The 14,326-nt window shown below is 45.3% G+C and overlaps 1 protein-coding gene across 7 annotated transcripts in view; it reads left to right on the top strand.

Moving 5' to 3' along the window:
• The window catches only part of ABI1 (abl interactor 1), a 63,028-nt gene that overhangs the window by 29,596 nt on the left and 19,106 nt on the right, over positions 1–14,326 (top strand). For 4 of the 7 annotated variants that reach the window (XM_075271629.1, XM_075271634.1, XM_075271631.1 and 1 more), the window contains exons 3-6: positions 1,259–1,435; positions 11,384–11,398; positions 13,073–13,173; positions 13,601–13,741. In XM_075271629.1, the coding sequence (XP_075127730.1) occupies positions 1,259–1,435; positions 11,384–11,398; positions 13,073–13,173; positions 13,601–13,741 (434 nt within the window). The remainder of the gene's footprint in view (positions 1–1,258; positions 1,436–11,383; positions 11,399–13,072; positions 13,174–13,600; positions 13,742–14,326) is intronic. The other 3 variants (XM_075271630.1, XM_075271633.1, XM_075271636.1) reach the window with 1 other exon arrangement.

Genomic DNA, 14,326 nt, shown 5'->3' on the forward strand with positions numbered 1-14,326 from the left:
ATGTAACTTCCTTATTATCTGACTCCGAGCTGCAAGGTTATCTAGAATCTCACCAGCCCTGCCTGTCTGTGGTTAGGGTGACTTTAAATGGGCGTCAGACCCGTAGCGAGCGCCGATCAATGAGTCACAAGTCGATCGGTGCTTGTTGAACAGGCCTGTTCTCTGCATGATGTACACTGTATAGGGGACAAGTGATCAATAGTACAATCACTGCATACTATTGCACTGTTGATGTGCTGCAGAGGTCAGATATTTCAAACTTGCATTAAAGATTGGTCAGCCAACAATCATTTACATGGGGTACTGATTGTGGTTGAGGACTCTTGCAAATGCTACCTTGGTGAAAGGGTTTTCTAGACGGTCTCTGACCTATCCTTAGAAGTGTCCGATTCCCACCATTCAGCTGTTTGAAGAGGCCGCAGCGTTTCGGGTCAGCATTGTGTATGGAGAGATTACTGTACCATGTGATTGATTAAACATGAATTCATCGACCTAACGCTTATGAAGTCCTGTACCTTGTGTAAGGGCTCGTTCACACTGGGCAAGAGGGGTCGGATTCTGACGCCGAATCCACCTTAGAATCCGCCACCTCACAATAGAGGTCTATGTAGACCGCTAGCTTCCTTTTTTCTGTGAGCGGTATGTTCTGGCTGACGGAAAAAAGAAGCGAGCTGTCCTTTCTTCAGGCGGATTCCACGGCTGATTCAGCCTCCGCACTAGACCCATTCATTTGGGCCTACTCCGGAGCGGGAAGCCACGACTTTCGGAAGCCGCAGCAGATGCATTTTGGTCCTATTCTGACGCGGCTTCCCGCATCAAAATCGGGACCGAAATACGTGGTCCCGTGTGAACGAGGCCTAAGAATCTATATTCATGGCTTGTCCTTAGGACAGGGCCTCCGTATTGGACCATTGGGGGTCCACCACCCTGCATTTCCACCAGTTAGCTGATCAGAGCACAGTATCCAGAACTTGAAGCAGATGGATCTGTATACTGTGTAGTGCCCCTGCCATGGTATTGGAGCTCAATTCCATTCTTATGACACAACTACTACACAGTGTACAGAGCCATCTGCTTCTGTCTGCAGCTTACAGATGGATCGGTGAGGGTCCTGGGTGCCCCACCAGTCTGACATGGCTGACCTATTCTAAGGATAGACCTTCAGCATCCACTCTCTATAAGGTGCTCCAATTTCCATGTATTTTTATAAGTACAATACATATAATTCTGACTGCTCCTCTTAATGTTTTCCCTGCAGACTGTGGACATCCACAAGGAGAAGGTGGCCCGCAGGGAGATCGGCATCTTAACCACCAACAAGAACACTGCAAGGAGCCATAAAATTATAGCGCCAACCAACATGGAGCGCCCCGTCAGGTACATACGAAAGCCCATAGACTACACGGTGCTTGACGATGTAGGCCACGGAGTGAAGGTAAGAGATTGGTCTTTGCTAATACCCTCCTGACTCTTTAAGAATCTGTCACTTGGTCTTCCTTCTTCACTTCTGCTTAGTTTAGAAAGATACCGTGCCTCTCAGGATATGATGCGAGCGCTGCTCTGAAGCCCTGATTCCTTTAGAATTCTGTCTTTTTTGTGCTATAGTCAATCATTGATCTGTATTGGTGATCTAATTTGCTAATGGTCCCCCCCCCCCCCCCCCCATAACTTCCAGGAATAATGGTAACCCCGATATTAATGGTACCCGTGCAGCGCTCCTTGAAATAATTGTGCCAAAGCAGTGCCCTAAAAACCAGCACCTAAAAAAGTAAAAATATTCACCTATTCTTCGTGCCCTTTTGGTGGCCGCAGACCTAGGGTGGTCGTGAGTCTGAGGGCGAACGGCCAGACACAGATTTGTTGACTTCTGAATTTGCCACCATTTTTTAACTGCATTCGGGTACTGGGGATGTAGATAAAGTTATATATGGGTCACATTGGTGGTCGAGGGTTGCTTACCCCTGCTCTAGTGGCGAAGGGATCTCTTACTAATAAGAGGTTGAGATTGCAGGACTCCTATCAGATTTTTTGCCAGGGTCCCCATGACTGCTCTTCCTGGACCTGTGAATTTACAGCTTACTGATATCCGGGTTGCTGGGCATCACTGCAGATGATCACGTCCTGTGTTCAGTTTTGCACCTAAAATATAAACTGAGGTCTGATGTGCCAATGCTAACTGTGAGCAGCCAGATGCAGGAAGTGTTGTCATGTGGAACAAAGGAGCACTTTGGCACCGGAATAAACGTATAGTAAAGGAGTTTCCTGGGGCTATAATATTGAAGACCTAGCTTTAGGATAGACCATCAATATTAATTGGTAAAGTCTGACACCCTGGGTTCACCACCGATCAGCTGCAGCACTTGGGTCAGCGCCACTTCATATATTCAAACCAGTGACCTCTGTTCATATGGACATGCTGCAGCTCAGTCCCATCCAAATGAATGGGGCTGAGCTGTAATACTAGGTATGGCACTGTTATGTAATGTACAGCACTATGCTTGGTAAGCAGTAAAGAGGCCACAGAAGCGGCAGCCCTTTCAACCAGACAATCTTAGGGTGTGTGGGGGGGGGGGTATTTCTGCGTGTCGGACTTCCACCGATATGAAATTGATGACCTATCCTATAAACAGCTGAGCAGTATTTTAGTCCTGGAGAACCCCTTGAAGGACATTTTCCAGGATGAAATAAAAAAATAAAAAATGCTCTTATTTTGGCTTTACATGTGCATGTTCAGTCTGTGAGATATGTACCGGATGTCAGACGAGAACTGTACCCCGAGCCCAGACCCAAACTCCCATCATCATAGTCTATAAGGCTAGGAGTCCCTGCATCCTCGTTGTTCTATACTGTAAGCAGGGACTCCTTGCATCATAGACTAGGATGCTGAATGTCTGGCTCCTGGCTCGGGGTTCAGTTTAGACAATACAGACGACCTCCAGTCTGTATCTCATGAGCTGATCCCGGCCTTATTCCTCACACACCTGTCCATGGCTTGTATCTGTGCTGCATTAAAATAAATCGGGCTGAGCTGCACTACCACACACAACCTGTGGACAGGAGTGGCGCTGTTTTCCCAGATTAAAGCAGCCTTTTTTCTTTTTTTTTCTAATTCTGTACCACTCAGTAGACTATTCTATAGGACTTTAGACGCTTTTAGCTGCCGAGAAGCCCTGTTGTCCCAGACACGGCGCAGGCCTCTTTCCATCTAATGAGATTTGCCATCTTTAATTAGGCCCGTGACTGATTATCTGTTCCAGACTTCCATTAATCTCTGTATTGACTCGGTTTACTGTGTCGCACACTTGTGTCCTACTCTTCTACTGCCTTTTATCTTCCAAACTCAATTTACGTCTGTCCATTTTATGTGAGATTCTACATCTAATTCCAACCCAAGGGGACGTTGTACTCCAAGCACAAGGCCGGATCTGTTCCCCTGCACTCCTTACCCCAGGGGGATATCAAAGCGGCCCTGTACTAATTCCCTAAACTGCATTGCTGTCATTGGCGGGCATGCCTGGCTGCCGATCCGCTTGCATGCGTTCCGGTCTATGGCGAGCTTTGTTACCGAGCATGGCATGACTACTTGCTTGGGCACGGCGTACCAGCTTGCCTATGTCTCCGTGCTTCCCGAGCGGCAGGAACGTAAGCGAGCCGGCTCATTGGTTTTAATTATGATGAAGTCTTGTCAGGCTTTGCCGTTGCGATCCGCCTACACGAAAAAAAAAAAAAGTTATTAGCCGCAGCCGTATCTCCTAGCAACATCGAGCGCTCTGCTGTTTCCTCCGTGTCAGGACTCAATGCTGTATTTGCAAAGTCCTTGCACCGCAAATAGATTGTATGGAGTTAGAACAAGGGAGGGAAGATTGACGTTTCGCTTCTCTCCCACACTGCGGAGCCTTGTTGAATTGCGGCAAGGTGACAGCCGTGACTTCATGCTTATTGTATGCAGCTCCCGTGCATTTTCCTGTTGGGCGAGTCATTAAGTGTAATTGTAGGAATATCCATCACAGCATTGTTCTATTCGCCTCTTGGGTTAGAAAAACATGGCTGATTTCTTACTAAAATGGCGCCACACCTGTTCATGTGGTCACGTCTGGTATTGCAGCAAAGTTCTATTGAAGTTGAAGAGGTTAATCGGCAGTGTCAGGTATAGGTTTGGGGCGATTTTGTAAGAAGGCAGCCATGTTTTTTCTAATTCTGGACTACCCTGTATTTGTTCTTCTTCTGACTACTTGTGTAATAGATGTAGGGTGACAACCACAAAATGACACAGCTTTTAAAGGCTATTTCCACTTAAAGGGACGGTGCCATCAAGGACGCTTTATCCCTATCCCTACCAAGTGGTCAGACCCCCAGCGATGAGGTGAAAATACTTTCTCCTTATGGATGGTGCACCAATGTGTCCGTCGCTCTATTTATTGCTATGGGATCGCCGTGAATGGAGCGCCGGTCACGCAGCTGCAATGGCGCTCCCTCCATTCACAAGATGGAGGCATGGGAGATTTTTGGTCACCCTTTCTTTCCATTACTGGGAAACCCAATGTTCAGACACTTATCCCTTACCCTGTGAATAGGGGACATGGTGTCTTTAATGGCACAACCCCTTTAAGGCTAGTTTCCCATTGTGGGTATTTTTTCCGCCTCCGAAATCCCGTCTCCCATTCATTTCAATGGCAGATGCTTCATTTCCTACTAGCTGCATTTTCTTACTACTGCTCAATATTTGGGTGGATTTCGATCTCGGTTCCCATTGAAGTGACTAGAGATGGCGGCTGGAAGGTTTTCTGCGTGCATTTTGCATGGTAGGTCCTCCGCAAAATCCGCTGTGTAGCCTAAAACATCCTGTGGATATCCCATAAATGTCTGATAGATATTGGATCCACACTGAGCGTCAGATTGGGGGTCCTCTGGCGAGTCCGCTCTCTCTATTCACTTCTATGGGAGTCATCCACTTGGTACTTCCATTATGGAGATAAATACTGGTCTCTCCTCTACCCATCCATATGTTTATAACATAGATAAGGTGGGAGTACTCCTTTAAAGGGATCTGGTCACATGAAAAATACAGTCCAGTCTTCCTGCAGCATGTTATAGAGCAGGAGGAGCGGCGCAGATCGAGATCTTGTGTAGGTATGTAGTGGGTAAGTATTTAGTATAGCCTGTCATTTTCCCTATTGAGTTCTCTGCTCTTTGTATACGGAGAAGTCGAGTGGGCGGTCCTGATGATAGCCCCTCCTCTAACTGTACATACAGACATGGCTGTCAATCACTGATAGGACCGCCCCCTTGATCTCTCCACATAGCGCAGTGGATAAATGATGGGTTATGCTGAATTTGTCCCTACAAACCTATATATCAATCTGCTCCGCTGCTCCTGCTCTATAACATGCTGATTTTCTTTATCTGGGTGACAGGTTCGCTTTAAATATTCATGTTCTAGAATGTAAATCTGCATATCCATACCGTCATCACTGTAAAAGTCCCCAAAAACCCTTGAACATGCGAACAAGCCATGTGACCGGTGAACGTGACGTCATATGGGCTGTGAAGAAGCTGATCTTTGCAGGTCCCAGGTTTCATTAATTGGATAGGTCATCCATTACTACGTCCTGGAAACCCCTTCAATCTCCATGTCCGTTTGGGGAACCACAGTCATTAGATTGCCGGCTGATTCTATGGAAAGTGACAAATCCCCCCCCCCCCCCCCCCCCCTCTATAAATCTAGTGTTTTATGGGTCGCTTTTACATTATGGTTTGTGCTATACATAAGGAAGTATTTTTTTCTTCCTTCCTCTTTTTATGATTTATACTTAAGCGTCCCTGAGCTATTTACGGCCCAGTTATCGAGAAACGACCGCAGATCTAATTTGCATTTTACAGAATTCTCAACTGCTTCTAATGTTTGCTGCCCTAAAAGGCCCAGAGTCCCTGGTGGATTGTCAAGGAGCAGAAACATGGAAAGGCGAGGTTGTCCTAGAATTAAATAATTCAACAATAGATATTTAGTTGGAATTGTTGAGAAAAAAAAATATCCTGTGTGTAGATATTACTATTAAATACTTGTTATGGCGCCCTCTGGTGGTGTTCTGACTTCCTTTCAGAGCGTCCACTTGGTGCTGGTGGTCACACACGCTCAGTAGCTCACATCCAAGATCCAGGCCAACCTGTAAGAATTGGCACTCTTCTAGTACTAGACACAATAGGAGGACGTTCTGAGCGTGAATCAAAAGAACAGCCGTGGGGGTGGCAAATATCTAGATACAGGAACTTTTTAGAAAGGTTTTGCCTGATCTAAATATATTTAATGTTTGGGGAACAACTTTAAAGGGATTCTGACTAATAGACTTAAGAAGGGCTATTCTTGTCCTACCTTTAGATGTCTTCTCTGTGTCACCGTTCGGTAGAAATTCCGGTTTTCTTCGGTATGCAAATGAGTTCTCTCGCAGCACTGGGGAAGAGAACTCTCCAGCGCTGCCTCCATCTTCTTCAGGAATGTCCTCTCCTCTTCCTCCGTCCTGGGTTTCAATCTTCTAGGCCTCGTCCAGAGCCTACTGTGCATCCCCGGGCCACAAGGAAATGGCCGTTTACTCCGTATGCTGGTGTAAGTGGCCATTTTCTTGTGGCATACTGAAGAAAACCTGGATTTCTACTGAATGCCCACTGGCCACGAGAAAATGGCCGCTTCCAATACTGTGTAAGTAGCCATTTCATTGTGGCCCGGGCATGCACAGTCGGCTCTGCCCAAGGCTTAGAAGATTGAAACCCAAGACAGGAGGAGACACAAGGAGAGGGCGTTCCAGAAGAAGGAGGCGGCGCTGGATAGTTCTCTCGCAGCATTGGGGCCGCCCCCAGTGCTGCGAGAGAACTCTTTTACATACTGAGAAAAAGCGGAATTTCAACTGAACGGTGGCGCGGAGAAGACATCTAAAGGTATGAGAAGAATAGCCTTTCTTAAGGCTATTCCTATGTGTTAGTCAGAAAAAGGGGTATCCAATGATAGGATCCCTTTAAAGGGGGTTTTCCAAACCTTTAATTTTAAGGTTCTGTTTTTTGGAAGCCAGCACGTCCACTGGTCAGTTGTTGTTAGAGGCCTTCCTCTTGTCCTTTTCACTGGTCCGCCGTCCATGCAATAGCTTCGTCCCCTTCAAATGATTGGGAATGAGTTGCAATACCAAGCACAGCCACTACACAGTATACAACGCTGTGCTTGGTATGTGGTTAAGGGGCTGCAGCTCTCATCCAAATACTGTGACTTCTTCAAACAGCTCATTGGCGGGGGCGATTGGTGTTGAGCCCAGATTTTGGACTCCCACAGATAACTTACTGATGGCCTAGCCAATGGATAGGTCATCAGTATAAGAAATCCATAAATCTGTATTAGATTGGTAGGGTCTAACTCCTGGCACTTACGCGATCATCTGATCGAGGGGCAGCGATGCTCTGCCAATTTCTTCCAGGCATAGCGCCTTAAAACCTTAGTGGCAGTACCTGGTACTGCACCTTACTTTTATGGGCAGAGTTTTAATACCAAGCATAGCCATTGTAAAATATACAGGACTGTGTCTGGTACACAGAACAGGCGGCAGCACCTTTCAACCAAATGGCTTGGGTATCTGACCCCATCAATCTGATAAGGATACTTTGTGTTGTGAATTTTTTTTATTTTTTTATTTTATGTAAGCCCCATATAGGATCACAACATACATTTATTTTCCTATCAGTATGTCTTTGTAGAATGGGAGGAAATCCACGCAAACACGGGGAGAACATACAAACTACTTGCAGATGTTGTTCCTGGTGGGATTCAAACCCAGGACTCCAGCGCTACAAGGCTGCAGTGCTAACCACTGAGCCACCGTGTTGCCCCTTGTGTTGAGAGCTTTAACTAGTAACCGGCTGTTTGAAGACTGTACAATTTTTTCCTGCAAGGATGGAAGAATCCGGACCCCATAGCAGTCACTCCAGATTTCCTGTTCTCACGCTGTCAAAGCCATCTTGGCTCTCGGACATGTTAAATATTAGATATTCTGTACTTGGTCTATTCCCAAGGGGGGCAGAAAGTCCTCCAATACCCAGAGTGACCCCATAACATTGTAGATTTGCAGAGTTACATCTTGCATTACTTTGTATGTAGTTTTTACTCCTTGAAACAAAAAAAAATCTTGGAATGGAAGTGTCCGATGAGTAAGGGACATTGTCTCATAAGATAGACATTCTGCTCTTGGAGAGCAGCGGCTCTATTATCCGGGATGTGTTTTCCCTCCGGCGAGCCTATTGTCCTGCCGGTCCATATAATTATTTCCATCTTCTGTTACGAGATGCCTCAGGGAGGGTCCGTCGTCCTACTAGACGTAGCGAAGATTTATTTTTGTCTTTGTGTTATGTGATCTATGGATGAGCTGAAGGGTATGAACTCCCGGCTAGAATCCCACTGCATCATTGATGCGTCTGGATTTTTATAGATATACATCCTGCGGATCGTTCTGATGTTTGCCGCACAGAGCTGTTGTTATGGTGTTGGTTAGCCTCTGCATCTGCATATACATCATTGTAATTACATCCTTCATGAGCCGGAGAAATCCCGTAACAGGGCGATGCGAGGAAATTAAATTCTGCCTGAATCCCATACAGGCTGCAAACGCTGGAGATTTCATGGTGCCACAGACTTGGAAGTCCATTTTTGGAATTGCTCTACGTCTGCACCACCTCACTTGGGGTATATTTACATCTGCGCCATTTGATCCGTTCTTCTGTTCCGTGGTACGAACAAAAAGGATCGAAGATGGATCTGACTAATGATGGACAACAATGGATCCCAGGGGACCACATTATCTGTGATGGAGTCCATTGGCTACTGTCCATGATGTCCTTATTGTGTCTGGGTTATCTTCTCATACATGTAGTGTCCTCCTGATAACCAGCCATGATGTCCTTATTGTGGTCGGGTTATCTTCTCATACATGTAGTGTCCTCCTGATAACCAGCCATGATGTCCTTATTGTGGTCGGGTTATCTTCTCATATATTTAGTGTCCTCCTGATATCCAGCCATGATATCCTTATTGTGTCCGGGTTATCTTCTCATACATGTAGTGTCCTCCTGATAACCAGCCATGATGTCCTTATTGTGTCCGGGTTATCTTCTCATACATGTGGTGTGTTCCTGATAACCAGCCATGATGTCCTTATTGTGGTCGGTTATCTTCTCATACATGTAGTGTCCTCCTGATAACCAGCCATGATGTCCTTATTGTGTCCGGGCTATCTTCTCATACATGTAGTGTCCTCCTGATAACCAGTCATGATGTCCTTATTGGGTCCGAGTTATCTTAATAGGTGATATTTAGGAGTCTAGCAAGGATCAGGCGACCAGATTGGAGCAATGACTAATCCCTTCATGCTGCTGTTAGGTTGCCGCCGTCCATCTGATATTGGGAGGTATTAGCAGACATGCTGTGTTGGCTTCCTTGCCGTGCCTGGCTGATCTTCCATGCTCTTCCTCTTGGCTGTGCATGTGCTGACATTTCTCTGTTCTCTTTGATGAGGAAGTTGTGGTGTGTAACACATGTCCGAGGCTGCAGCTGGCAGGGTAGATAGGAGGCCGTGTACCCCGGTCCAGTGCACGGTCTATACACTGCTTTCTGTGCCTCTTGACTGAGCAGTGTCGGGGTATGGGGGACACGACTTGCATGCACCTGCACTTTTTATAGCTGTTCCTATAGCTAAATTTCAGGCCTTGGTTTGTTAAATGAAATCTGCTGTATCATTTGGAGTATTTGCACTGATCTTATTGCTGGCATCTCTTACTTGTCTGACTTTCGAGCCCTGCCAGAAAGCTGGGATTATGCATATTCATCTTGGAAACCATTGCTATGATCACCCAGGCTCAGTAAACCATGACTCACCCCGGACGCAACCTACCAGTCTGCTACTTTAAGGCAGTGTTCTCATGTTGTGGCTGTCATGTTTTGTTTTTTTTGCACTCAAGGCTTGATCTCTCCTAAATCTTACATGACTATAGTCCTGACGGTAGGATTGTCCTGCTCCTGAAATAATCTGGGTATAATCGTAAAACATACTGAGCAGATCATGGCCCAGGTCCTCAGCAGACCATTTGCTGTAAAAGACCCTCTGGTTCTTCCATATAGAAGGATCTCCTGTAAGATTTGGGAGAGGGAACTCTTTGACGTCCTAGATGGACATGCTGGCAAAAGTCAAGTATACCTATTGTTGGAAATTGTGATTTATATCATACAGTGCTAGGTGTCACACACTTGGTATATTCTTTGAATGATTGTTTAGTCCATGAACTGAATTTCTCCATGGTGTGTAGACCAGGTATGAACAAACACCGAGAGCCAGATGTTAAAAATTTGCAAATTATATAGGGTTATATGATAGAGGAGAGAAGCTGAGCTCTGCGAGATATAGGGTTATATGATAGAGAGAGAGAAGCTGAGCTCTTCGAGATATAGGGTTATATGATAGAGGGAGAGAAGCTGAGCTATGTGATATATAGGGTTATATAATAGAGGAGAGAAGCTGAGCTCATTGATATATAGGGTTATATGATAGGAGAGAAGCTGAGCTTTGTGATATATAGGGTTATATGATAGAGGGAGAGAAGCTGAGCTCTGTGATATATAGGGTTATAGGATAGAGAGAAGCTGAGCTCTGTGATATATAGGGTTATATGATAGAGGAGAGAAGCTGAGCTCTGTGATATATAGGGTTATAGGATAGAGAGAAGCTGAGCTCTGTGATATATAGGGTTATATGATAGAGGGAGAGAAGCTGAGCTCTGTGATTTGGAGCAGCATTTCCTAGTAAAAACCAAAGTAAATCCTGTCCGGACTCCTAGGAGTGACCGTGAGAGTCCTGCTTAGCCCCGCCCCCACACAGTGATTGACAGCCTTCTCTCTACACACAGATACAGGCAGAGCTGTCAGTCACTGTGTATAGCGGGGTACTCAGGACTCTCACTATCCGCAGAATATGCCATAACAGCTGACCTAGATGTTACCAGACATTTATACTGTATACTTTATAGCCTCTTACATATTTGATCAGTGCAGGTCTGTCGTCTGGGACCAACCCAATGAATGTCAGGGCCTCCCATGAAGAGTAGGCCATCCTTATTTATGGCTGGCTCCAGGAGTCCCCTATCTGGCCTCTAATATCTTCCGTATTTTGTCCATCCCTGGTGTATACAGTCGACTTTCTCCTAGGAAGGTCTGCCGGAGACTAATGGATGGGTTCTGTTGTAATGTATAGTCTGCTGAAGTCCGCTGTTGGAATTCTTTCCATGTATGTCTAATATGTGACTCTCATTGTGACCATTCATTAATCTTTGCCTTTCTGTTTCTCCCTTTGCCATCATTAAGTGGCTAAAAGCCAAGGTAAGCAACGCTCTTCGTCATTTCATCCCATCTGATCCCATAGTGCCTATAACCGCGGCTGCGCAGCTTTCCGTCCATTACAGCTTCCATCTTTCTTCTCTTTCCCTGTCCCTCTGGGTCTTCAGTACAGCTTGATGTGACCGTGTATCACTGATGTATTGACCTTCTAGTTGTAGTCTAGCCATCCATTAGTCTAACCTGATCATAGCGCTTCCCCCTCCCCCCCATTTGTAGATTCCTTGCTTTCTTCACTTGCATTTTATTATGGAAGGCTTCCCAGACAAGTCGGACGTTTTGTGCATTGACTCTTAAGGATATATACATGGCCACATTGATGGTTGCTCTTCTAAAATTTTCATAACTCTACACCGCTGTGGTAGCGTATTTAAAGGGGTTGTTCAATGGGTAAAAAAAAATTTCAGAAAAGCCTCTGAATTAATTAAAAAAACTAATAAATGAATACATAGTCACAAAAACCATTAGGACACTGTCACTCGCTGAGCTCAACGTTCTTGACCTTCTCAACACACAGGAAATGACTGTTCAACCAATCACTGGTCACTGTAGTGATCTTCCTCGATCCGTGATCTTCCTCGATCCGTGATCTTCCTCGATCCGTGATCTTCCTCGATCCGTGATCTTCCTCGATCCGTGATCTTCCTCGATCCGTGATCTTCCTCGATCCGTGATCTTCCTCGATCCGTGATCTTCCTCGATCCGTGATCTTCCTCGATCCGTGATCTTCCTCGATCCGTGATCTTCCTCGATCCGTGATCTTCCTCGATCCGTGATCTTCCTCGATCCGTGATCTGAGCAGGATTTCCTGTATGTCGAAATACCAAGAAGAATTATGGAAATGGAGCATGTTGTCAGACGTTTACCTGCTGGACAACCCCCTTAAAGGGGTTTCTGAGCTAAAAATATTGATAACCTAACCGAAAAACAGGTCACTAATATTAGATCTGTTGGGGTCTGACACCCCACAACCTCATTGACCGTCTCTTCTTCTGATGCGCAGAGAATGAAGCAGGAAGCAAACAGCGCTATTGGCTGTGTAGTGTTGGAACTGCAGTTTAGGTCCCAATCAGATATAGGGGGGCTGATCTGCAGTACCTGGCCTGGCCACAACACAGAGAACAGTGCTGTCCGCTTCCTGCTCTATCCTTTGTGTATCAGCTGCTGAGATCATCTTATTGTTGGGGGTTCTGGGTGATAGACCCCATAGATATAATAGTTGATGACGTCGTCTGAGAGTATTTTGAGTACAGAAAACCCCTTTAAGAGGGACTTCATTATACGTATTGGAGGAGGACATTGGCTGGAGTCTGTAGGTTGACATCCCTACCAGCTCCTAAAAGCAAAGGGATCACAGTGTTCATAAAGCACTCGCTCCTCTTTTTGGTTTAATTTTAAATGGAGATCTATTTTACAAAAATTTTTCTAAAAAATTTTTTAAAAATTCTAAAATCTTTATTTTCTTCTGTGTGTTACGACGCTGTTGGGATAGAGGAGAATGAATGACAAAATATTATTAGCCCGTTCTATACCTGCGTACGTCACCCTTGAGCTGTGTCTGGGAACCCTGACATCCTAATATAATATGACCTATGATAATAACCATTGTCGTCATCCGCTATGAATGTGTTTCTAAACTTTATTATTGTTCCTATCCAGCATGGAAGTAACCAGGCAGCGAGAACCGGGACATTGAGCAGGACAAATCCTCCTACACAGAAGCCTCCCAGTCCACCGATGCAGGGCCGGGGTACCTTGGGGTAAGACTAAAAAATACTCCTTTCTTGGCTGTCCACTTTAATACCTCCATCCGCTGATAAAAATGAAGTCTTACTATGGTGGGGATCCTCAGCGATCATCTGGAACCTAAGAAATCAGTCAGCAGTTACTCTGCAGCTCCTCCACAGGTGAAATTGAGTATTACACACTTCATATTGAAATCAATGGGCTGTCTGTGTAATGCCTGGACGTGTGGAGTCCTCCAGAGCAAGAGACACTCTTGCTTCTGAATGTTGAAAATAAAAACCAAAGTATATTAAAATGATGCAGAACTTTCTGTTCTACTATGAGAACCAGGACCCCAGAGCTGTATGGAAACAGTGTGAACGCTATAATTTCCCAATATACATTTTACATTGCAATAGTTGTGAAGTCACAGAGTTATGGAATTTTAATATCCTTATGCAGGCGGAATACCCCATACAAAACCCTGGAGCCTGTCAAACCTCCTACGGTTCCTAATGATTACATGACCAGTCCAGCAAGGCTTGGAAGTCAGCACAGTCCGGGCAGGACCGCATCTCTGAATCAGAGACCAAGAACACACAGGTACGTATAGAGGGCAGATATCGGCCTGCTCGTAAGTGCTTAGGGTGTTCCTCCAGCTATAAAGAGGGGAAGAGAATGCTACAGAAAACATACAAGTATTTGCTGCTGCACTTTGCTACTCTGAGCTCTAATGACACAGCTAAGTTGTAGATAAGAGGCTACTTGTCACAGAATGAGGAAATAAATCAATTAACTAGATGGCCACAACTTCCGACTCCACCCTTCCCTTCTCTCTAGAGCTTCGTAAGGCTAAATAGGGGTATGAATCATATGTAAGCAAGCAGTCAGATTGAAGATAAGGAGCAGGAGAGCAGCTTAATAAGGGGAGAAGGAAGCAATTTTCTTAAATAAGTTTCTTATATTCCCCTGTACTATTCATTTATGAAAGCTTGTTTATAACAGGAGGTTTGCCTTAAAAGGTCTTTGTTATTACAGATGCTGATCCCTTATTTGCAGGATAGGGGACAATTGTCAGATTGTTGAGGGTCTGATCAGGAAGATCGGGGGGCCTACGAGTCCCTCTGCACATACGGCCACTGCCTTAAAGGAATATTTCAAACTTATGTTTAATTTATGATTTTACTG

This window comes from Leptodactylus fuscus, chromosome 4 (genome assembly GCF_031893055.1).
Source record: "Leptodactylus fuscus isolate aLepFus1 chromosome 4, aLepFus1.hap2, whole genome shotgun sequence".
NCBI classification, from domain to species: domain Eukaryota; kingdom Metazoa; phylum Chordata; class Amphibia; order Anura; family Leptodactylidae; genus Leptodactylus; species Leptodactylus fuscus.